Below are 25,801 nucleotides of genomic sequence, written 5' to 3'. Positions count from 1 at the left end.
TGACATGTGTTACCACATGAGTTGAAAGAGTGAGTTTTGGGTGGACTAGTGGTGCGATGACTATTAGTAGAGTTGTCAAAATAGTTTAGGACCCGTGAACCAACCCGGTCCACCACGAGTTCGGGTCAGGTTGGGTTGTAAATTTTTTACAAATTTCAATACGGGTTGATTTTTGACTCGGCACACCTAGAACTAGGCTCACCTAGGTTGAATCCGTGGTGAGCCGGGTTGGCTCACCAACATGCAAATAAAGGGTCACACAAGTGCTTTTTGTTAACTTGGGCTTTGCATTTAGGTCATATTAGTTGTTTTTTTTAGCCAACACATAGATAATTTGTATTTTTTTATTTTGGTTTTGTATTTGGATTGTATTAAAGTTTATTTAGATTTTAGTTAGAATTATAATTTAATTCTGAATGTAACCCACCAACCTGTGGTGAGCCGGGCCGAGTTCAAATTTTTTTGGCTCGCTAATTAGTGAGCTGGGTTGGGTTGGTTCACTAAATGATCAACCCGTGGTGGGTTGAGTCGGACGGGGCCGGGTTACCCGTTTTGACAACTCTACTATTAGAATGAATTTTTCTGTGAGCTTAATGTAGAAAAGAATATGAAAGTGGGGGAGTGTGTGATGAAGGATTATCTTGATTCTTTTTAAGATTATTGAATACGGTATGAGTTGATTAAGAAAGTTAAGTGAAATCCCCACTGGACATTAAGATAGCATGTTATCTAGATGTGAAGGTTCCTTTCACAAAGCTCAAGAGAAGAAGATGATGGATTGATTGAAAACAAAAAGGAAATGCAAAGCACATAAACCATAGAAAACCAAGAACAATTAAAGGAAGAAGAAAACATAAAATGGAAAGGAAAGAAATGGTAAAAATGTGAGAAGCACGTCACTACAAGGCTAGGCTAGAAGCCATGGAAACCTTGAAGATGAGTGGATGTGTGTCGCCACTTGCTATGCAAGATAAGGCTTAAAAGTATTCAGTCCCTATGGAGGAAACTCTCAAAAATGGTTGAGACACAAGAGTGTTTTTACTTCAAAATGTTCAACCCTTTTACATGTCTAGGAGCACCCATTATATAGAAGAGTTTAGGGGCCTCTATGCAAATAAAAGATACCTAAGGATGTCTCTACAAAAACCTAACCCTAGCTTCTAGAAACTAGGTCAAATAAGGTTACAAAAATGAGAGACAAAAGAGCTAACTATGGTGTGTGCAAGGCTAATTTCGTTTTAGCACTAAAGGAGACAAAGAAGGTGTCTCATATGTCTCCAAAAGGTGGCCCAAGTGTGCTAAAAAAAAGAGACCAAAGGTATATAGGTACACTTGCTTTATGCCTTTTGTTTTATGCTTTTTGCCCTTTCTCTTTCTTCCACCTATGCTCCATCTCATCTCCACTAAGGTTGCACCACATCACCCACCATAATTAACCTTACGTAAACCTACAAAACACATAAACAAGGATTAGCATGTTGGCTTAAGTCAAGTCAACTCTAGTCAACAAGTCAAACCTAGTCAAAGGTCAACAAGTCAACTAAGGTTGATTCAACTAAATCAACTTAGGGAATTTCAAATGTAATGACAAAAATGAACATGGATGAAGGATTAGTGAACTTCCTTTCTAAACATGCTTAGTCTTCTTAAGTATGTGCCTCCATCATTGGTTGGAGTCAATCCTTCATCAGTGTGAATTGTAAATCATTCTCTTCTTCTTCTTTTTCTTTTTATTTTTATTTCTTCCCTTTTATTGTTTTATTGTTATTGTTTTTTTTTTGTTATTTTATTTTCTCTTTTTTTTTTACTTTTTCTTCAAAAAGAAATTCCACAATTTTCAATAAAAATATTTTTGATTAAATTAATTAAAGATAAAGAAAACAAGAAAATTAATTAACCACCTATTCTTCAAGCATTTCTTTTAAATCAAAATTTATCTTTCCCGAACGAAATTGAGTGTTTATCTTTGAATGTTCTAACGTTTGGTAATGTAGTTGAAGTTAAATTTGGTTATTTAAAAGTGTGAAATTAAATTGTTTAAAGTTACAAAATAAGGTCAAAATCAATAAATTCTTGAAAGAAATAATTTAGGATCTAAATGCACCCCAGTTTCTATTTTACACACTTTTTTTTTCAAAGTGGACCACCCAAAAATCTATTCTTCACCCCTATTTTCTACTAAATTACTCTCTTCCTTCCACTCAAAATTCAACCCCACTCATAAAATGCCTTCTGCCAATTCTCAACTTTTAAAACTTACCAACCAAAATATGACATGTGGCATAATCCTTGTCCACACTAGTTGACCAATCAGGATGTGACACATCATCATCTTCTCCACCAGAAACCCTAGGCAATTTTCTGCACCATTGACACACAACCACTATGTCTCTTCCATGTTGCAATTTGTTGGCGTTAGTTGGAGCTTCATCGGAGATCCCATCGCAAACCTTCAATAATCTCGCACCAACAGCTCCATCATGTTCATCCTTCACGCACCACCATTGACGAAGACGATGCCTCACTTCCAATTCTTGAATCAGCTATGACTTCATCACGAAGCACCCCACGCACCTACAAACATGTTGGAGAAAAGCAGAAGACCACCACGAGCCTCGTTGGTACAACCACAAACACCACCGCGTAGTCTGCATTGCAACGTCATGAATCTTCACCGCGAGAACGAAGCGGCCACTGCTTGATATAGACCAGAATGCACCTACACAGAACCTTCAACGCAACACCATTATCGCGCAAGCCGCCAACAACCACCATTGATAGAGCTTTGCGATGTCGTTTCACTGTAGATAAGCCCATGAACAACCATGAAGCAAGGTGCCAAAAACCCTAATCTTTATGGAAAGAGGTCATTGACACATGACAGCCTCTCAATGGACACTCAAATGGTCAAAATTGGTCAAACATTCAAAGTTTGGTAAAACAAGAGGGTTTAAAGTGCAAATATTGATATTTTGTTATTTCTCTACAAATTTGGATTGTAAGAAGTAGGGGCTAAATTTGAATTTTGGACAAGAATTAATTGTTGATCATTATTTAGATATTTTTAGATAATTAATTGAATAATATCAATTGAGAATATTTTTTCGATATTTTTAAAATTGATAAAATTTGTTAATTATTTGAAAGATTTTATATTAACAGATAAAATATTTTAATAATAGAAAATATAAAGTTTAAATACAATCAAGTCCTATGTGAAGAGACAAGGGGGAAGCAGAAAAGGACAAGCTCGGAACTTTGGAGATAAGGAACCCTTGGGGGGCTAATTTCGTTCTCTTTCTCCACTATCTTTTTTTCTATTTTTTTTATTTTAATTCCACAGAGTGCTAAGTTTCAAGGGTTGGTTCCACTATAAATTCATTATGGATTCTGAGGTTAGAATGCGATAATTGGTTAATAGTGAGAATGTCAACACATTAATTGAGAATTTACATTGATTAATTTGCAAATCTACAATAATAATTAAATGAGCAATAATCTTTAGATAACCAATGATGGATCTATTATGAGAGAGTAGTAGAATCACTCTATTTTCTTCACCATTGTTTTTTTATATCTTTTTATCTTTATCTTCTTCTATTATTTTTCCCAATTTTATTTGACTAACCCTTTTGTATAGTTTTTATAAGAACTAATTTGTGAGAACTCAATTTTATGTTCTTTGGGAGACGACTTTGGGTTACTTTGCCCTTTCTATTTTGTTGACTGCTTTCTAAATAATATTGAAGTTGTTATAGATAAATAGTATTAATTTGATCGCGTCAACAACAACGTTATCAAATTTGGCGTCATTACCAGGGAACACAGATAGAATTTTTATTATTTAGTTCTTATTTTATTTTATTTTGTTTTGACTTTATTTTTGTTTATCACTAACATTTTATTTTTCTTTATTTCTCTAACATTTATTTTATATCGTCATTTTCAATTATTTTTAAGCATAGTTTTTTTTTTGAGGAATTTTGTTGGAAAATTTGTGAAACTAGTTTGGGAACACTTTGGCTAAGGTACTTAAGTTGTCCATTGTGACACACCTCTCTTTCTTGGAAGTTTACTCAACAAGATTTCAACTTATTTCTTTTCAGAAAACCTCTTTCAAAAATGCAAAATAATTTTTCATATGAAAATAATCAACATTGTGATTTTCAAATGAACTATGATTACTATCCACAACGACAACATGATCCATTTGGTTATCAACAACAATATTCTAAGTGTCAACCCCACCATCATATGTTCCATTTGGTTCTCAACAGCAACTACACGTACAACCACAAGTTGCAGCAACCAATGGACCATCCCATAGGGAAGTTGTGTTACAAATTGATAGACTGAGAGAGAAATTAGACACCATAGATCAAAGGTTACGAGCTTATCAATGATGGAGACATATTGAGCAAAAGTGACATGAAAATGATCAAGTATTATTTGACATGATGAAGGATGTAGGTAATAACAACTTTGTAGAATTACTTGTTATTGTTAATACCACCCTCCAATGCCATCCGAGATTTGTTGAAATCCTAAAATTTAGAATACTTTGTTATGACATAGAAGATATGCTTCTAAAGTTGGCTATTAGAACAAAATAAATGTCTGATGATTTAAGTCAGTTAATGAATGACAAAGTTATGTAGACCACTTTAGAAAATTGTATGAAGACGATAGTTGAGCAAAAGGTTGATATAATAAAAATGTTAGATCAACCAACACACCAGAATCACATCACATTGATATATCTATCGATAGATATATTGATGCAATCATGGATGCTCATACTAATATGTCTACTAATGGACATATCAATTTTACTGAAGATGTTGATGAACCTGTCAAAGAAGAAATTGAAGATTCTCACACTAACATATATACTAATGGATATGATGTTTCTCAATATGAATATAAATTTTTATCTATTAAAGATGATATGAGTACAAACGATTTTTTTCAAGAGCAAAGTTGTGAGAATAATACAATGGAGGAACCAAGTGCAGTAGAAGAACCAAAAATATTGGAAGATGCATTTAAAGCATCTACTACTACAACTGACTTGGTTAATGATAAAGCACAGAGTCAACTACTTCAGGTGAAAATTTTTGCTCATAAGATGAAATTATGAGGATTACTAAGGATCATGTTAACCATCCTAATGCACTTGATGATGCTGAAATTAAGTTGAAGCCACATACTCCACATATCATGTTTGTTGATGTGATCAATGAAAATAAATATTCGATGGTGATCTTTGTTAACTTGGCTGTAGAGCAAAAAGAAAGGTTGCTAAAACAAGAAAATATGTTAGATTCAAATTCTTTTGAAAACATTGTTGATATAAAAGTGAAATTGCATGCATGCTCATTTCCAATTTTTAACTTAAGTAGAAAAAATTTTAAAAAAATTTCAAAAATATGTATTTTTATTTTTAATAAAATTAAAATTAAAAAAATAGTACAAGCTGACTTGTACTTTGTAAAATTAAAGAAAATAAACTTTGACATATAGCTAGATTGAATCAGAAGTCACAAGTAAATGGACCTAAATCATGGACCTATGTTATTAGTCAAAACATTCATTACAACATATTTTGATAGAGGACTACCTATAGAATCCATAGAAGAAGAATTGGAAGAAGAACTTGGAGAGGAATCATGCAATTCAAAGGACCTATGACAACGTCAAGAGATAAAAGATTAGAAGAACAAATTTTCATTAAGTTTATGATAATTGTGAAGCTGGGAACGCAAAAAATATGAAGATCATGACTTGAAGAATAAATTCCAAGTGTTCAATTTAATAAAGTCGTTGGGCAAGCTAAGTCGCTAGACGAATGGTCATCAAGCGAGCCAAGCATGTCATTGGTTGTCGGGCCTTTACTGTTGAGTCTATCTTTAGAGTCCTAGGAAAGTCTATTTATTCGCATTTTCATAACTTTTGTAACCACTTTTCAGTCATATATTGAATTTTATTTCATTAAAGAGACTATTCTCTTTGTTCTTGGCTTAGGCCTCAGATTCTTATAAAAGACGTGAATCTTTGTGGCGAACCTTACTAGACTTATCAATCTTATTGACTGTGATGTCTCTATTGTTGGTTCTTATTAGAGAGTGATTTCTTTGTGGGGAATTTTTCTTTGCTAATCAATCTACTAGATTGTGGCACATTTCATCTCTATCTTATTTCGTGTTCTTTAAAATTATAAAAATTATAAACTATGGTTTATCTTTCTAATTCTTAATCTATTTTACAGAAGGTATTCAAATACAGAAAAGATCGAAATCTTCTCGATTAGGATCGTATCATTTGGTATTCAGAGCAATGTTCCAATTTGAATTTCTTCTCTTATCTTATTTTATGTCATAAAAATAAAAATCTAAATATCTATTACTATTTGTGTTCATGATTGAAAAAGTCCAACATTATTTTATACTTCATATATACTTATGATTGTTGATCTATTGAATTAATTCAAATTTTAGTCAAAGCTTCGTGTTGTCTAAATTAAATTCTTTTTGGTAGTACTTTTTATGGTGTCTAGCTTTTATTGTTTTATGTCTTTCAAATTCTTAAATGTTTTTGTCTAGAGTTTTATTTTATTTGGCCTCTTAAGTCAAGCTTGGATTTCGTAACGTTTAACACATTGATTGGTATTCTTTTGTTAAGTTATTGTAGTCCTTTGCCAAGCACTAAAGGGAATTGAGGCAAGAGGGTACTTTCGAGGAAAGGCCTACAAGTGTGATACATGAGTGAACTTTTGAGTGATAGGCGTAAGCAAGTGGTAAGGTTTCTATAATTTATGTTATTTTGTTTTATTAACCATTTTGCAAGATATGATTCTTCATAGCGAAATAATCCTCCATCACCTAGAACTAAAACAATTATGCAGGCTTTAGGAAAGCTCGCTACACAAATGAACCAATTACAACAAGAAGTTGTTGGACTTCAGAAATCTAATGAAGATTTTAGTACACGATTGGAAGAAATGGAAAGAAGAACAAGACGAGAGGAGTCAACCCATTCTTTTCATGATGAGGATGAGCATGATGTAATAACCAGAAATGGCAGGAGAATTAAAGGAGAAAGGGATAACTACAACCCTAGGAGAGAAGAGGAATTCAATTTCAGACCAAGAAAGGGAAAATCAAATATTTAGAAGAGAGCAGATGATGAAGAAAGGTTATTCCCAAGTTCAATGGAGCAAATGATCCAATAAGCCTACCTTGCATGGGAGATGAAGGTTGATCAAATTTTCCACTCATACGACTATGAAGATGATGATGATGATAAAGTCCTCATGGCAACTTTGGAAATTGAAGGATATGTTATGAATTGTTGGAATCAATTCACTATGGACATGGCGAGGAGAAAAAGGCGACAATAGCTACATGGGAGCACTTGAAGGGAGCCATGAAGGAAGGATTTGTACCTCCTTATTACCGAAAGGAGTTATTCAACAAATTGCAAAGACTTACACGAGGAAATCGAAGTGTTGAAGAATAAGTTTAAGACATGGAGGTAACACTGATGAAAGTTGAATTGGAGGAAACACCCATGGCCATAATGACTAGATTCTATAGGGAGATTCAAGATGTAGTGGAGATGTACATTATGAAACTTTGGAAGAACTTATTCACCAAGCAACTAAAGTCTAAGAAGAACTTATTCGCATTTTCAGAATTTTTTGTAATAACTTTTTAGTCATGTATCGAATTTTATTTCATTAAAGAGAGGATTCTCTTTGTTCTTGGCTTAGGCCTCAGGTTCTTATCAAAAACAAGGATCTTTGTGTCGAACCTTCCTTGACTTATCAATCTTATTGATTATGGCATCTCTATTATTGATTCTTATCATAGAATGATTTCTTTGTGACAAATCTTCTTTTCCTTCTCAATTTGTTAGATTGTAGCACATTTTACCTCTGTCTTATTCCACGTTCTATATAATTATGAAAATTCTTTATAATTATAAAAATTATAATCTTTGATTTATATTTCTAATTGTTCACCTATTTTACATAAAGCATTCAAATTGAGAAAAAGATTGACATCTTTCTAGTTAGGATCGTGTCATCTTTAATGAAGAATCCCGGTCTTGAAGACAAACCGGTGTATATCTATTTATCACTAAATGGAAATGTCATGCCTTTTTTGAATATAAATGTGTTACTGAATAAAAATACACATGGAAGATAGATATCCGAAAGTAATAGTAATACTGACAGAAAATGATATCTAACAAGTAGTCATTTATTTATGAGTAGTGAGTTGAAAAAATAGAAAGTGTGATCGGTTCAAGTAATGAAATCTCATGTTTTGATTGGCTTCCAAGGTGGCGGAGGAGGAGGATTTTGAGGCCCTAGTGGTGGAATTGCTGAGAAGATAGTGTTCCTGTCAACGCCACTACTACCTGTGGTAGTTGTCAAGGAAATTAATGCAGCAACTATTCCTGCATTTCCTGCCAAGGTTGGCTCAGTGAAGTTATAGTTTTTTCTGGAGTCGTGGAATTGGTCAAAACGATCTGGCCCTCCAACCATTGCTCCGGTGATGGTGTTAGGATTTGGGTTGGAAGTGTCACGCCACTTCCAACCCCCAGTGCATGAGTGATGTTGGTGATCATTTGGTATGGAGGCTCCTCTGTGATGAACATGTCTAGGAAATTTGTTTCCAAAGCCCACTATGTAGCTCATTTTCATGGGATTTTTCCCCAGGATGTAATCAACCTGTTAAAGTGGAACATGAGAAGTAAAAATACATGCAGATGTGGGATTTGTGTTTTTCTTTAAAATGGTACCTGAGAGGTTGCAAATGTCTTCAAAGCAGATAGTGGGAAATAGGTAGAACCACAATACCATCCAGGAACACCAACACCTTGCATGTAATCAGCAAAAAGTGATGCGAGGAAAGCAGCATTAGCCACATATTGGAGAGACTGAGGTTGTCCATTGTTGAATTGGATCAAACCACCTGCAAAGAAGGAAAAAGAAAAAAGAAAGAAAGTGAATAGTGGAATTGATCCATTAAAAGTAAAGAGAGATTGATTACCTTTAGTCCTGTTAAAGACTCTGAAATGTTGAAGATAAGAGCACATGGTAAGAGTGGTAACATTGTGGTACATCTTGAGCATGTCCTCATAGGGGTAACCAGGATTCAAAAACATCCTGAACCTAGTGAGCAACAACATGGCAGCAGGTAACTTGTTGTCCCAGCTGAAGACAGTGAATTGAGGAGTCAAGAAATAGGCCTTGGAATTCTTGAAAATGGAGGGGTTGGTGGCCAAGGAGATGTAGGAAGTGTTTCCTGTTGCATAGTACAACCAAGCAGCACCCCACATGTATTCATCGTAGTAGCCAGTGGAGTTATAGAAAGGCTCAATGTAGGGCTCTCCACGGCTATATGGCTTCCTCTTACCGGAATCTCTGGCAAAGTCAAAGACGGTTTGTGCAGCCTTGATGAGTTTGTTTGAATAGGTTGGTTGATCTTGGAAAACTATAGAGGCTGATGCTAATGCTGCTGCCATTTCCCCTGCAAGATCAGCACCTTGAAATATGGATATGGTGTGTCTTGGATAATCCATGTCCTCTGGCCTTTGCCAGCAGTAGTGATCATCTGGTGTGGTTGAACCATTCAGATTCCCACCCACCTGTGCATAGATTTTGTTAATTTTTGTGGCTGAAGTGTTGAAGGTCAAGAGCAAGTAATCAGTGCCCCACTTGATGAGTTCTCTTGTGTGATGGTATTCATTCATTCCCATGTACTTATCTTTGTATTCCAGAACACTCCAACTAAGCATTGTCATCGCAAAAGACATTGGAAAATGGAACTTTGTGTTGTCCCCTGCATCATAGTATCCTCCCACCAGTCCCCCCTTCACATCTGTGTCATTTCCATCTTCTATCCCTGAATTCCCTCTCCATGCGATGCCATTACTCTTCTCCAACTTTCCAGCTTCACCGTCACATTTTCACACATTCAAAATTTTCACACTCAATCCTTCTTTCTTCTACCATCTATTATTTACTTATTCATTTTCATCTATATCTTTTTTAAATTCTTCAAAATCTATTCAATAACTTGCTAAAAACAAATTTAATACTCTTTCAAAATTACAAATTTAATCAATTTTTAAAGTTTAATTGACGACTTCAAATAATGATGACATGCATTTGTGACAGAAAAAGCCGTGCCTTCATACTATTTTTATTACTTTTGAATCGGTCAAAACCTAAATGGGTGGCACATTTTTAATATAGAAAAAGAAAATCAAAACCAACTAATTGACGTAATGAAAAGACACAATATCAATATCAAGAAGACTCTCTATTCAAAATACTTTTTATTTATATTTACTTTTAATCTACAATTATAATATTTATAACTTTAATTATATATTTTTAATAGGCACATGAGCATCAAAGGTATTTAAATTTAGAAATCCGAAAAGAAATCAAATTTATGTAAAAATAAACATTACATATTTATAAAATTATACATACACCTTTAACTCCATTTTTTTATCTCGTTTCTAATTTTTTTAATAATAATTATATTTAAAGAAATGAATAAATTTTTTTTTTCATTTTTATAAAATCCTCTAAATTTATAAATGTAATGGAACTGAAATCTGATGATAACTTTCTGAATATGATATTATTCGTCTCAAAAAAATTGTAAATATTTTTTCTTTTGAATGATTCAAATCCTCCAAAATTATAAATATGAAGTTGTAATGATCAACTATTCACACAATCGATAATTAAACAATTCTAAACAGGAACTTGCTGAACACGTTGTTTAATGAAATTGCAGGTCTTAGAAGGAGTTGACTTAGGGCAAAAAAGGTTAAACAGAAGTGCTTTCTGTCCATTAATAAAATATTGAGAAAAGTAGGTTTATATGTTGACATATATTTTATTTAATTTCATGTTACATACTATATATGTTATATATGATAAAAACATTCAGCTGCACGCCTATATGTATATGATGCATAAAAAAAAAATTGTCTATTATTTTATATATAAATAAATCAACAAGTGATCAGTGCAAACACAACGTTACCAATTACGGAAAAATAAAATACACACAATATAATAAGGGGTATTATGTTTATATGCAGTGTGTTGGGACAAATTTTTTCAGAAATATGTTTAGAGAATAAAAAAAAAAAAAAACTGTTTAGAAAAGTTGTAGAAATTAAATTAAGTAAAAGATGATGAGTTGAAGAATTTAGAGAAGAAGAACATACACTTTTGAGCATTGAAGAAGAGGAGTGCTTTGTGAAGAGCAAGGGTGTAGTTATCTGGTGGTGTAGGTGGAGAATGGTGTTTGGGCAAAGACTTGGTGATGATAATGGGGAGAGCAATGAGAAGGAAAGCCATGAAAATGGAACCAAATATCCATTTGAGTGCCTTGTGGCTCATCACTATGCAACCAAAGTCCACATAACTCTTCTTCTTACTCTTCTCAACCCTTTCCAAAACCCAGCTTTGTAGAGTCTCATCCAAATCCTGGCTTTCAGGATGGTACCTCTCAAGCAGTGCTGCCCTATCCCACTCATCATTCTTCTCCTTATTCACCTCTTCTCCACTGTTGCTCATTTCAAACGACCCTCCCCAATGGTTTCTTGAATGCATCGTGTAATCACAAAAACACTATAACAACTTATCTTCCAAAACAAACTATTAATTACCTTTTAAAACCATCATAGCTATATATTTATGTGGGTTAAAGAATGAAACAGATTCTTTGCTTCAATATAAAAACACAACTTAGCTCATTCTTCTTAATTTTCCATCAATTTTCCCTTCTGACTTTTCAACTTATAAACTATTTCCTACAATATATTTTTAATAAAATCAAACAGATTCTTTATATAAATTGAAAGTGGTTGAGGCACTAATTTTAAATAAAATTTTAAAATATATGAATATGTATACAAAGTGTAGAAATTAATTTATGTCTAGAATAATTTTAAATTATAAGAAATTTTTTTTTTCTTTTTTATATTTGCATTAATAATAAAGGGAAAAAAATAGTAACATAGGAATGATGTCACATATGCACCCCGCGTACACGTCCAGCTACACATTCATCAACTGCCACCACATAAATGATTGGAAATTAAATTAATTCTTTAATTAATTAATTAATGTGTACATAAAATAAAATCTGAACATGTTGAGAACTTGAGAGATTCATTTTATGATGACAAATTAATATGAGTTGGAAGTTCTCTCATTCAACACTTATATTATATTTCGATAAATTTCTTATAGGTTTTTCTAGGAGAAAATTTTGTATGAATTATTTTATAAGATAAAATTAATTTAACTCTATGTTAATTTTTAAAAAAGTTTCTTTTATGATTTACTTAATTTTTTTTTGTTTATTTATTCATATACTGATTTTGATATCTAAAAAACTTTCTTTTTATTTCTTTTCTCTTTGCGAGGGTGGAGTTTGTTCGATCAAACACTGCCTTTGACCGACTATTTTTCCGACATTAAACACCCTTCCCAAAAAAAAAATAGTAAATAATTTCTACAATTTTTTATTTAATAATGCAGGACTATAATTTCACTGAATGATTAATATTTTGCTTTTTGTTTTAAATTATCAATTTGTTCCATTCGTTAATCATCCTTACAAGTTAGTTAGTTAACTAAATTATCATCAAATTATCAATTTGTTCCACTTGTTAATCATCCTTACAAGTTAGTTTAATAACTAAATTATTATCTTTTTTTTTTCATATTATGTGTTGTTCTCTGTCTATTTAAACACTTTTTTGTCGTTCTAGTTTCTGTACATCAATATTAAGTTTTAATTATTCAGGGATGTAAACGCCAACACACACATATATTAAAAAATTAAAAATGGTATTTTTTTATGAAAATGCATTTTTATATAATATTTTCTCGAACAATTTTTAATAATTTATTTTTAATTCTTTAATACGTGCATACAACAAAGATACGTAAAATATATAAATCTTACATAAAATAATGTCAATGGGTTTGAACAAGTATCCACTTGACTTTTACGAGGAGATTGAAGAAAAAAATAGTTATAAGTTAAATGATGTGTAAATTAAAAATTCAAAACTGTTTGATTAAAAGGTTTTTATAGATTAGTCTTAACTAATAAAAATGGTTGAAAAATATGCCGCCTCTTTTAAATTAAAACATTCTTCTTTTTTCTTCTATGTTTCATTTGGTTGTTACCAGTGCCAGCTATTTTAATCTAAATTAGTAATTATTGAACAACTTTCTTTTTCATATTTTCTTCTCTTGAAAAGTGAGGTGCTAAGTTACATGTCTTTTTTCTTTTGTCATTGTTTGGTGTTTTAGTCTGTGACTTCAATTTTTAATCCCAATTTTTAAACTCAAAGGGATACCGTTTTCTAAAAGAAAAATAAAGTTATTCACTAGAAGTATAATTTAAGATCCCATGTGTTTATGGTTTTTTAGTATCCTAAATAATAGCAACCAGGTCGGTATACACCACAACCCAAACACAATTGCACTAGACGAGAGAGATGATTATGCCTAATAACAACGGAACTTGAACAAAAATTACAGGAGCCAAATTATATTTGTTTTTCATTTTCTTCAATTTTTAGATTCTCATCAAGTTTCACAATTTTAGATGATGTAGATGCATTTTTTTCATCTGATCACAAGCCTTTTTCTTGAAAAAAGAATTAATTCTTTTACTCTTTATCATAATTTTTCTAATATAAATTAGTCACCTATAAAACCTTCTTTTCTGTCCTAAAAATTTAAAGGGGCCTAGCCCCATCTATTGGGCTTAAGTACTGCTTCATAGGGTGTCCAGAGCCCCTAAGGTTAGAGCTGTCAAAACGGGTCACCCAACCCAACCCGGCTCGGCCCACGACGGGTTGGCCACTTAGTGGATCAACCTAACCCGGCTCACTTATTAGCGAGCCAACAAAATTAGAACCCGATTCGACTCACCACGGGTTGGCGGGTTAAACGAGTTGGCTCATTGACTCACTTAATTAAAAAATAAAAACACACAATTTTTTTTCTTCAATCTCAAGAAAACTAAATTATAATTTCGATTAAAATCTAAATAAACTTCAATACAATCCAAATAAAATTCCAAATTATGTTAAACTCCAAAATCACAAAAATATATGTTTGATTGAATGTTATTTGGATGTCTCTGTTGGATTAAAACTGTACAATTTTACGTTTCTGGAAATTTTCCAGAAACTGCCTGGCGGGTCTTCAAAGCCGCCAGGTGGCTCATACCCTTTTGTGCAATTCTGAGTTCCTGGAGAAGGAACCGCCTGGCGACACATACCTGGCCGCCAGGCGACACATAGAAATTCTTCAGTTTTTCTAGGTTTGGATGAAGCGCTTGGCGGTAGCAAGTGAACCGCTAGGCGGCGCGAGCAGGTTTTGGCTCGAATCAATGTTTTTGGTGATCTGGGTTGTTTTTGATCGGTGAGAAAGCTACTCGTAGTTATTAACGAATGATTTTGATATCGTATGACGTACATTTTTAAGCATTAGTAGGTATAAGTGAATGAAACAGTGGCTAAATGCCAAGGGTCAGAAAGTGGGGTACAATTGAGGTGTAATTGTTGTGATCCTTGTTGGGTACAGTAGTATTGAATTGGAGGGTTGTATTGTTGGATTTATTGTGCCAAGATAGGAGAGATTGGATCGAGAGAGGGGAGAAAGAGTGAACGGGAATGTGGGCAGGGGTGATAGAAACCATGTTTTTTCCAGGTTTGATACACTGCCTGGCGGTAGACAGGTTACCGCCAGGCGGCAGCGTTGCACCAGTGGCATTCTGGGGTTTTGGTTGGATTGGTTCGGGCTGGGTGTGTGATAGTTTGAGCTGATTGTGTAATAGTTCGTGGGCGTGAAGAAATTGGTGGAACGAGATGAATTGGACACTTAGGAGAGTGGAGACTTAAGTATGGTTAATGAGATAAGGTTTGAACTATAGTGTAGATAGGGAAAAGAAATCTGTCAGATAAGGTTTATGGCTGAAATACGCATGTAGTGGTGTTGGGTACACTTTGGTCAGGTTAAGTATCAAAATAGGGTCACATGCCTGTGAGAGCTTAATGGATGAATTACTCATAATATGGTCAGGTTATGATATATAATGTATATGAGTTGTATTTGGTTGTTTGGTGAATTGCTAATTAATATTAATTAGAGTAACTCACTGGTAAGATAGGATAAGAGGGCTCATGCTGGTGTAAACCAATCTTAGTGTTATAATATTCATTGAAAACGTGTACTCTGGGAAGTACAAAAGCATATATTGAGACTTATCAATTGAGTGGAGTGTAGAGAAATCAGTACCTGACGAGGTTCTGGTATGGCCCCTGGCGATGGCAACAGAACAGGGAATCTGCATGGCCTGAGGCGCCTGGCGATGAGATGTATTCCACCAGGCGGTAGCGAGAGCATCAGTGGGGTCCAGTGCGTTGGCGCCTGGCGGTGGGGGGCTGACCCGCCAGGCGGTGGCTGGTATGTTTGCGTGTTTTGAGGCGCTTGGCACCTGGCGGTACGCGTCCCCCGCCAGGCGGTCTGGAAGCTGATAGTGGCTAGCGGTACGTGTCCCCCGCTAGGCGATTTGGTTGTGGTAAGTCCTAGTTGTTGGACTTTTTAGACGTGATCTACAAGGCTTCTAGTGACGCTTTAAGGGTGGGATTGCTGGTGTTCCTTGAGTTGTGGCTCGGAATGTATCCCTTGAGTTGTGGCTCGGGATAGGGGTTAAGCACGTGTTATTCCTTGAGTTGTGACTTAGAATAGCATCTCTTGAGTTGTGGCTCGGGATGGCGGATGAACACGAGGAACCTTTGAGTTGTGGCTCGGGTTGGCGATTGTTGCCGGTGTGAGTGTGTTGGTTGTGGCCAGTACGGATGGGTCCAGATAGATTGCCCTCCTCAGTTGTTGGCTGACGAGTTTGGTAGTCTTGGGACGATGCAGACTATGTTCGTATATGGGAACTCTACCTGGTGTTACGGTGTATGATCCGTAGCATTGTTTCCAGCACGTGCTCTATCGGTTGTGGCCGATAGGTATGGCAGCAAGTCACCTTGAAGTAATCATTATGAGAGGTAGAACACGAAAGTATGGTGTGATTATAATATATGGTATTTTAAAGATGTTTGGACATGATTAAATATAAATGTGTTGTATATGATGTATTGTTTTTATATGTTATATTTTTTAAGCTCACCCTTTCCGTTTGTGTTTGGCGATGATCTTGTACGCGGTACACGAGAGCAGACGTTGTTGATGCAGGTGGCTCAGGTGAAGCTTAGCCGCGGAGAGGGGATAGATTAGGGGGAAAACTGTTGTTTACTTTCCTTGGCTTTTGAAATGAGATGTAAATCCTTACGGGATTTTTATAAACATGTGTTTAGTGATTATGGACTTGAACTTTTGTTGGTTAATTAATAAATTTTGAATTTTCCCGCGTTTTGGGAAAATGAGGTATTATTAAATGCTGCGTATTTTAAATTATTGCTTTTATTTAATTATAAATTCGTAATATCCTGATGGGATGTTACAGATCTTATATTCCAATTCAGTTGCATAAACTATCAAAGTATACTACAGGGATGATAATGATGCCATGGACACCTGAAAAAATGCACAGTAATAGATCAAAACCTTCATAACTATCTTGAATCCAAAATGAAAAATTATAAGAACAAAACCAAAGAGAGACAGAAGACCACAATAGATTGTTCAAATGAGAGAGACGGAAGACCACAGTAATAGAGCACAATAAATCATTATCTGAAGAGTATAGTTTTCATCAGTTTTTAAGTTTGACTTTTTTTAGAAATCAATAAAACTTAATATTTTTAAAAATACATGCTTGAACAATTTTAATATGGCTGGAAAAAATCTTAAGGTACTAATGTTAGATTTATTTATGTTTGGCTGGTATACATCTTAACGTTCTAATTAAAACATATTTTATAAACTTTTGAATTCATCCTAGATTTTATACCCATTAGTCTCTCTGTAATATGGTTATCAATTTATTTCGTTATTTATCACAGGTAAAAATTTATGACACTTGATATTGGTTTTTAAAATTATAATAATAAAAATTAATAAATGTATTGTTTTGTGATAGAACAATTACATTTACACTACACTACCCCTTCATGTACTATTTATTTTATCATTTTACCAAATAAAAAATGTATATGGTCATTTGATAATAAGATTAGTGTTAAAGTAATAAATTGTAACAGTATAATCATGTATTAATATCAAATTTAAAATGTAATTTTCTTCTTATTATTGTACAAATCTCTATGTCCCTAGCCTTATGTCCAAACAAAACATAGAATATACTAATACTAAGCAATTTTTTTTAGAGATTAGCAACTTTTTTACATCCTGTATTATTTTAAAACTGACAAATTACTTTTTTTAATTACAAATCTTTTTTTTTTCTTCAGTAACTTGCTAACTAGCCTGTCATCATCTGCATTGCTACTCTTCATTGTTACATCAAATCAAATTTTGTATTCTTTCTACCCACACATTTAGGTATTTATTCCTGTATCATTATCTTCTTTTAGTTTAATTTGTTGTACATATTATGCACTACTTTCATTGTCCTTCTTTTCATTCATTACTTTCTTCCAAGTAATACATTTTTAAATTTATATTAATTTTGGATTTATTATTTATTTTTTTTTGTTTAAATAGACAACATACCTAAATGGAAAATATTTCTTCTAACAAATCAACATCAGAACAACAAAGACAAAGATGGAGAATAAATGCTGCAAATAGAAGACGTAGAATGACCCCCCAACAAAGACTTATTGAGCGATCTAAAAGAAGGAAAAATAATCCTGAAAACACAACCAACATTGTCCAAATGCCAAACAGAGCTCCTCGATTGAGAATGACATCTATTCGACAAATGGCTCGGTCAGTAACTAATGCAGGTAACATCGCATTTTTCCTCATCACTAATGTATGTAAACTATATATTCGATTTAAATAAAATTTAACTTATCTTTTAAATATTAGGTTATGGTTTGGTCCCACAAAGGTTTGTAGGACGTAATGATAATGAAGCAGAACCAAGTAATACACACATTACTGACACTCTACATGGTCAGTCAATTTTATTCATCAATATTTAATCCATGTTATTTACTTACCATTTTATGAAATATTTACATATTTATATTTATTATGCTTCATGCTTTCACATAACAGGTTCTCCTCATGCACCGCAAAGGTTTGAAGAATATAATATATATGAAGCATTATCAAGTACTTCACTTGTCTGTAACATAGATTGTGGTCAGTACACTATATTTGTATTATGTACAACAGTAAAAAACATATATAAACGATAATGTATTCTAACAATCTTAGCAATGGAGATTCATAGAGGACCAATTATAGATGAAGTCCAGCAATATCTCGATGCTAGATGGATTTGTGCTCCTGAGGCTTTATGGAAAATCTTCAGATTTACAATCTATCGAATCAATCCAGCTGTTGAAAGATTGCAAATTCATTTACCAAATCGACAACAAGTGCGATTTTATAAGCACCAAAACATCAATGACGTGTTGAATGATGATAAAAACTCCAAAACCATGCTCACACAATTTTTTGCCCTCAATCAAAGAGATCCCCAATCTAGAACATTTTTGTATCGGGAAATTCCAAAGCATTATTGTTGGAATAATAGATATAAGGAATGGTAGCCAAGAAGGTCAAACAAGAAAGTTATCGGCCAAATTTATACTATATCTCCTTCTAAAGGAGATAAGTTCTTCTTGCGGGTTTTGCTTTCTCACATAAGAGGACCAACTAGTTAGGAATATCTATTATCACCAAATGAAATATATTGTCACACATTCAAAAAGGCGGCTGAGAAATGGGGATTTTTAGAAAGTGACAATAGTATTCATGAATGCTTAGTTGAAGCATCAACTTTACAAATGTCATATGCTTTATGAAGACTATTTGTGACCATATTACTTTTTTGTGAACCAACTGATGTTAAAAGCCTTTGGAATCAGTTCCACACCTATATGCTAGAAAATTATACTTCAACCAACACTTCTGTCAATGAGAACTTGATTCCTATGTTATTGAGGGATTTAAATGACCTTTTAATTCAACATGGAAAAACAATCAAGGATTTTGATTTGCCACCTTTATGTTATGATGCATTGGCAACTACTTTAGTACCAAGAATTATACAAGAAGAATTATCAATACAGATACCTAATGAAGATGTTGACAACGTACACAGATTGAATCATGACCAACTCATTGCCTTCAATACCATTTTAGATGTAATCAACCGTAATCAAAGTCAAGTCTTTTTTGTGGATGGACCAGGCGGAACCGGTAAAACATTTTTTTATCATACTTTAATTGCACATTGTAGGAGCAACGATCAAATTATTTTAACTACAACCTCCTTTGGTATAGCTGGTAGAACTGCACATTCTCGATTTAAAATACCTATCAATGTCGAGGTCGGTTCATTTTGTTCTATAAGTAAATAATCAGATCTTGCAAAACTAATTAAAACAGCAAAGGCAATTATTTGGGATGAAGCACCCATGATTAACATATATGTTTTGGAGGCACTAGATCGGACATTAAAGGGCATTCTAGATTCTGATGCTCCATTTGGGGGAAAGTGATCATATTATGAGGTGATTTTCGTCAAGTACTGCCAGTTGTTCAAAAAGGTACAAAAGCACAAATGATTTATGCCTATATTATTAACTCTAATTTATGGAGTAACACAAAGATATTACATTTACAACAAAACATGAGATCATTACAAGATCACAATTTTGCTGCATATCTCATGCGCATTGGAAATGGTATTGAACCAACACAAGTTGATGACATGGTAAAAATACCCCAACAACTAGCAATATCAGAGGAAGGAGAAACCTCAATACAATACCTCATACACCAAACTTTTCCTCAGTTACAATTTCATACATGGGATGCATCTTATATGGCTGAATGAGCCATACTAACTCCAAAAAATGAAGATGTAGAAAAACTTAATGACATAATTATCGATCTATTTCCAGGAGAAGAATGTAATTTATTGTCATTTTGATGAGGTTGAAAGAGACACATATCATTTATACCAACATGAGTACTTGCACACTATTTCTCCAGGAGGTTTGCTACCACATAACTTAAAGGTTAAAAATGGATCACCATTAATGTTGTTGCGAAACATAGACCCTAAATCTGGGTTATGTAATGGGAAAAGATTATTATGTCGTGGGTTCTACATGAACATGCTGGATGTTGAAATATTGACAGGTCACTATGCAGGAAAAAGAGCTTTCTTACTAAGAATTAAACATAAAACAACAGAGAGTGCATGTCTTTCTTTTGTGCTTATTAGGAAACAATTCCCTGTGAGATTGAGTTTTGCAATTACTATAAATAAATCACAAGGACAAACTATACCTACCGTTGGAATTTACCTTCCACGACATGTTCTTAGCCATAGTCAGTTATATGTTGCTTTATCAAGAGGTGTTTCTCAAACTTCCACAAAAATCCTTATTAAAGAAGGACACCTTGAAGGACAAGAAGGCATTTTTACCAAGAATGTTGTTTATAAGGAAATTTTGTTATCTAAAAACTAGGTATTGTTCATTTTTTACTTCATTTGTGTCATTAAAATGACTATATTTTCATATTCTACCTAATTATACTTATATTTACAACTACAATAATAAAATTCATCATATTTATTTTATATTTTGCAGGTACGATAATAACTAAGGACAACTTACACCTCAATGAAGAAATACATGTAAGTTATTTCCACAATTTTATACCACAAGAGGTGATATGCAATAAGTGTAGTTTTAAAAGTTTAGTTCCCAATCTTGCAATAGTTGACATTTTCTTCGTAGAATGCAAAATTTTTAAACCAATGGAACACTTGGAAGGATGAATATTCACTCTCCTTGGTTAGGCCAATAGACAATAAGGTTATCAAATTAATTCATTTCAACTATAATATGTCATGTTTACATATATCAGTACAACTATATTGTGCATCATGTTTACATATATTATTCTTCAATTGTAGATTCATCATTTGGAAATTTATTCTATTGGTTGGGGATCCACTGTGATAACTGATAAAACATAACTTTCAAATCTAATCAAACGAGAATTACTTTCTCAAAAGATATGCAGGTATTATGCACATTTAAAATTATTTACTTTCTTCCATTATTCTTCTATCATACCACACAATGGGTTTTGTAAGACCCGAGAAATTTAAATAATTAAGTAACAAATGCGGGTAGTGGGAACCTTTATGTCATTTAATGTTGGGGTTTATGACGTGGAAAAGTACTAGCTCAAGTGGTTAAGAGTACCTAGTTATTATGAATGGACTTGGGTTTGAGTCTAGTTTATGCCTTTGTATGTTATTTTAATAGTTTATTATTTTAATGATATGCTTAATCATGATGAGTGATTATAAATTCCTAGATGTATAGGAATTATCACGAATCATGAATTGGTTGAATGGTTGTGCATTAACTTGACAATGGTGTGGTTATGTGTTTAAACCTTGGCTTATGCGAAATAAGGTTCCTTTTTGCTAAAATTAGTTTTGGCATTGATGGGAAGAAGCAAAAAACCCTAGCAATCTAGAAGAGCAGCTGGAAGGGCTGGAAAATCATCATAAAATAGTAATTGAATGATCATTAAGCTCCTTGTTAATGCAAAATTCATTTTAATAATTAAGGCCATTGAAAATTAGAGTGGGAGGTGAGAATAATAGGGAGTTAAGTGTAAGGTAGAGTCCTTTTGATACTTCTAATCAATTTGCACTAAAAAGAGAAAGCTAAGAGGGCATTTGGAAGCCATTGAATGTGGAAAAAGAAAAAGGTGCTAAGGAGTGGGATTTTTCTATCATCAAGGATAATAAGCTTTGCAAATTAGAAGCGAGGAAACCAGTTTAGGGGAGCTGCATTTCGTGCTTTAACCTTTAATTATATAATTGTGTAATGTATGGGATGCATTTGTGTGTCTTGTTTCTGCCAATTTTATATATTTCTTTCGTGTTTCTGGAATTTTCCAAAAACCGCCTGGTGGATGTGAAAGCCCGCCAGGCGACGCATGATGTTTGAACTAAAATTTTGGGTGCTTGATAATCTCTTGATTTGGGATGCGGGTCAATAGAAATTGAATTATCATGCTCTTGCTTTGAAGATATATTAATTATGTGATGTTTTTCATCGTATAATGTGTGATATAACGCCTTTGTATGATCAAATTTTCCATGTGTTCACGTTTCTGGAAAATTTCCAGAAACCGCATGGCGGGCCTTCAAAGTCGTCAGGCGACTCATGTTAAAACAACCCAGTTTCTAGGTTTCTGTTAAGAACCGTCTCGTGGTGAAGAGTTGCCGCCAGGCGATGCGTGCTGGTATTCTTTTCATGAAAAAGTGTTGTTTTTCGTACTTTTCGCGCAACATGAACCATCAGGCGCTGGTTTTATACTGCCAAGCGCCAGGTTCCTGATTTCTGAGCACTAGGCACCACCATTTTTCTAGTTTGCGCGGTTTTCGTAAAACTACATTTCCCAGTTCGTTAACCGTCCAATTTAGGTGAAATTTTGACAGGTGGTCCATAACATGTAGTTCTTCATTTTGAACGGTGGAGATTTGATTTGACAATCAGTAGCTAGAGATATATGTTACTCATTATTGCTGGTTTTGAAGTCTTTAAAATGCATGAATAAGCTCTTAACAATTTCAAGTAATTTCTAATGAAGCATGATTAGGTTATGTTGTAAGTCTCTATGAATTTGAATGTTCCTTTTGGTTAGTTACATGTTGAGAATTGGTTTATTGGTGAATGCATGTGTGTTAATATAAATTAACTTGTTACATAGGAGAGGCGATAGTGCTATATTAATTTGCATTGGGGCATAGGATCATGTGCTTAAGTTGTCAGAGTGCTACTGCTTTATATTTGTTTGAGCATACGTTATTCATAAGTTAGAATTGAATGTTAGCATGGACTTAAAGGGTGGAATATATATATATATATATATATATATATATATATATATATATATATATGAATATGTAGGGATTGATGCATATGATATATGGTGGTACTTGTGTACGCGTATGACGAAGCCATCTAAATTGAGATTATGCAAAGGAGTCATGTTGATTTCTGGAAGCTTATATTCTTGTGCATAATTATAAGAGTAGGATTGATTTTACTTTGTTCTTGGTGCTTAAAAACCAGTACTGCGAAAGTATTGTGTAGCGCATGGCGGTGGTGTTTGACCACCAAGCGATAGCTACAAACCAGTAGAGTATTAAAGCGTGTGGCGCTTGGCGATAAGGGTTGTCCCACCAAGCAATACTTGCAGAAATAGTAGCATCATAGGAGTTTGGCGCCTAGCGGCACGTGTCCCCCGCCAGGCGGTCTGGAAGTGGGTTTTGTAACATCCTTAGGGAATATTACTTTAAAAATAAATATTAAAATAAATAATTGCATTAATAGCCATCTCGATAAAAATCCCAACGCGGGAAAATTTTAACTTAATAAGATAGCGCGCCAAAACTCATAACTGAATTCATAACTGAGTACAAGTTACCAAAATTTGTATTTAAAACATAAATTACAATTTATCAAAACCCTAGCACTACTCCCATGCTAGCCCTCACTCCGCCATCTGAGCATCCTCAGCACCACCTGTATCAACATCTGCTCCCGTGTAACGAATTACACGATCATCGCCACACACAAACAGAAAGGGTGAGCTGAGAAAATAAAATAACAACATGTAAACACAAGATAGATCATTTACCCATCTTATTCATCATCTATAAATCTTGGCCAAGACCCTAACCCCAAGACTTAACAGTCTTCAAATCATACAATTGGTTAGCCTTGGACTCGGGAATCTGATGCTCACACGAACCTGCCCGCTCGTGGTCCTGCCTCTACGAACCTCCCCGCTCGTAGTCCTGCTCTACGGACCTACCCGCCCGTAGTCCAACACATGTGATCCACCAGCCCCCGTACCTCCTCGCACGTGGCATCTCTCAACGTGAGCACGGAACATACGAACCTCCCCGCTCGTATCCCCACGTGAGAGTAACTTGATATGAACCTCCCCACTCATATCATCACATGTCACACCATCCATGAACCTACCCGCTCATGGCACAGCATCTCCCGATCCAAGCAAAGCATCATCGTCAGTCAAAACAACACACCAGGAATCAAAGAACAACAGCGTCTCCGCCTGGCTCGGCCCATCCGCCGCCAGGCGAAACTGTTTCAGACCGCCTGGCGGTATTCACTCACCGCCAGGCGCCAGCGTCCTCCCAGACCCACTGTTTCCTCGTCACCGCCTGGCGGAGGTCACCGTGCCGCCAGGCGCCTCTCAGTGCAGACCCTCTCACGCTAAGACTATCGCCTGGCGGTCCTTAGTGACTGCCAGGCGCCATACCAAAAGCATTCTGCAGCTGGTTTTGGCACTCTCATTGAGTCGTTCCCACACTAGAACACCACCACAAGCATCATTTATCTCATTCATCATGACTTTATGCAAACTACCCAACCATACCCCGATCAATTTACCTCGTATTCTTGCCTCCTTGGTACTCTACTAGTGAACCCATTACCTATAAATTGCCCTTCCCTAATCGCACAACAACACATAGGATTTCTTCCCATTTCCTCTATCCATAACTAATGACCCATCCCAAAAATGAGAGCACTCATACCATAACGTTTAGCACCTTACGTACCTGTTTCTCACTGCTACAGTACTACACGCCTATACATTAGCATCCAATCCTTATTATACAATCTTAACTATTATCTCACTTCCTTAAGACACATCCTCCTCTATTCCAGCTAAACACCATCCCCCAAGCTATACATTTTAACCCTGAACTCTACATTAGGACCACCATTTCCTCTATTTAACCTTACACTTTCCTATCCCCACACCATATTATGCTCACCCTTCACACGTATTCTAGTTCCTACACTTCAGTAACATACTTATATCGTCCCTTATAGTTTCCTTAAGAATTATCTAGTACAGCACACTCCCTATGTTCCCCCTTCCATCCTCCACTTCCCAACTCATAAAACTGAGCCACTGTTGCAGTCATCGCCTGGCGGCAGGTTGTAAACCGCCAGGCGGCGTATCAGATTCTGGTTCTATCCCTCTGCTGCACTCACGAATTCCCCAACTCCCCATCAATTCAGTCCAGGTTCAAAACTTAAGAATATCCAACACTCATTAACCTTTTCTTTTCACTATTTTTATCAGCTCCAAAATCCCAATTTCTATGGACCTCCTCTATCATGAACCCTAGACCATATTATTAATGGAACACCTAGGTTTAAATGTGATTCACTCAATTATACCCTCGCAGTATAAATTGCAGGCAACACAAAACCCATGAAACAATAAATTCGCAATCATACCAACGCAAAAATCAATTTGGGACTCTGTACATCTCATTTTACCCAGAATGACAATGAAACAGTACCCCATCCCCATGCATCGCCTGGCGGTTCGGCCTCACCGCCAGGCAGTTCAATAGCAAACCCAGAACCACAGTGATTTCTAATGTGCCGCCTGGCGGCACCTTCGTGTCCGCCGGGCGATTTCTGGGCGAGAACCTAGAAACGTGAAACAAACTGCATAATTAGGCACAAAACTTATCCAATTCAATTCGATCAA

General features: G+C 34.7%; 1 protein-coding gene across 1 annotated transcript; it reads right to left on the bottom strand.

Moving 5' to 3' along the window:
- Window positions 1-8,142: 8,142 nt before the first annotated feature.
- KOR2 (Six-hairpin glycosidases superfamily protein) lies at window positions 8,143-11,717 on the bottom strand. Its single transcript, XM_028075117.2, has 4 exons — window positions 11,263-11,717; window positions 9,060-9,962; window positions 8,809-8,981; window positions 8,143-8,737 (listed from the first exon to the last, which is right to left on the bottom strand). Exons 1-4 carry the CDS (start codon window positions 11,648-11,650, stop codon window positions 8,324-8,326), a joined length of 1,878 nt encoding a protein of 625 aa, XP_027930918.1. The 5' UTR covers window positions 11,651-11,717; the 3' UTR covers window positions 8,143-8,323.
- Window positions 11,718-25,801: the final 14,084 nt, after the last annotated feature.

This window comes from Vigna unguiculata, chromosome 6, assembly GCF_037176805.1.
Source record: "Vigna unguiculata cultivar grain cowpea cultivar isolate G323 ecotype 2 chromosome 6, ASM3717680v1, whole genome shotgun sequence".
Lineage (NCBI taxonomy): Eukaryota > Viridiplantae > Streptophyta > Magnoliopsida > Fabales > Fabaceae > Vigna > Vigna unguiculata.
This window is presented reverse-complemented; position numbering and strand designations above follow the sequence as displayed.

Bases quoted from the DNA above. Each gene is read 5' to 3' on its own strand.
- KOR2 (XM_028075117.2), bottom strand. From the start codon at position 11,650: ATGCATTCAAGAAACCATTGGGGAGGGTCGTTTGAAATGAGCAACAGT. The intron at 9,963-11,262 runs GTATGTTCTTCT...GTGACGGTGAAG, and splicing joins CTTCTTCAATGCTCAAAAGT to CTGGAAAGTTGGAGAAGAGT. The intron at 8,982-9,059 runs GTAATCAATCTC...CCTTCTTTGCAG, and splicing joins AGTCTTTAACAGGACTAAAG to GTGGTTTGATCCAATTCAAC.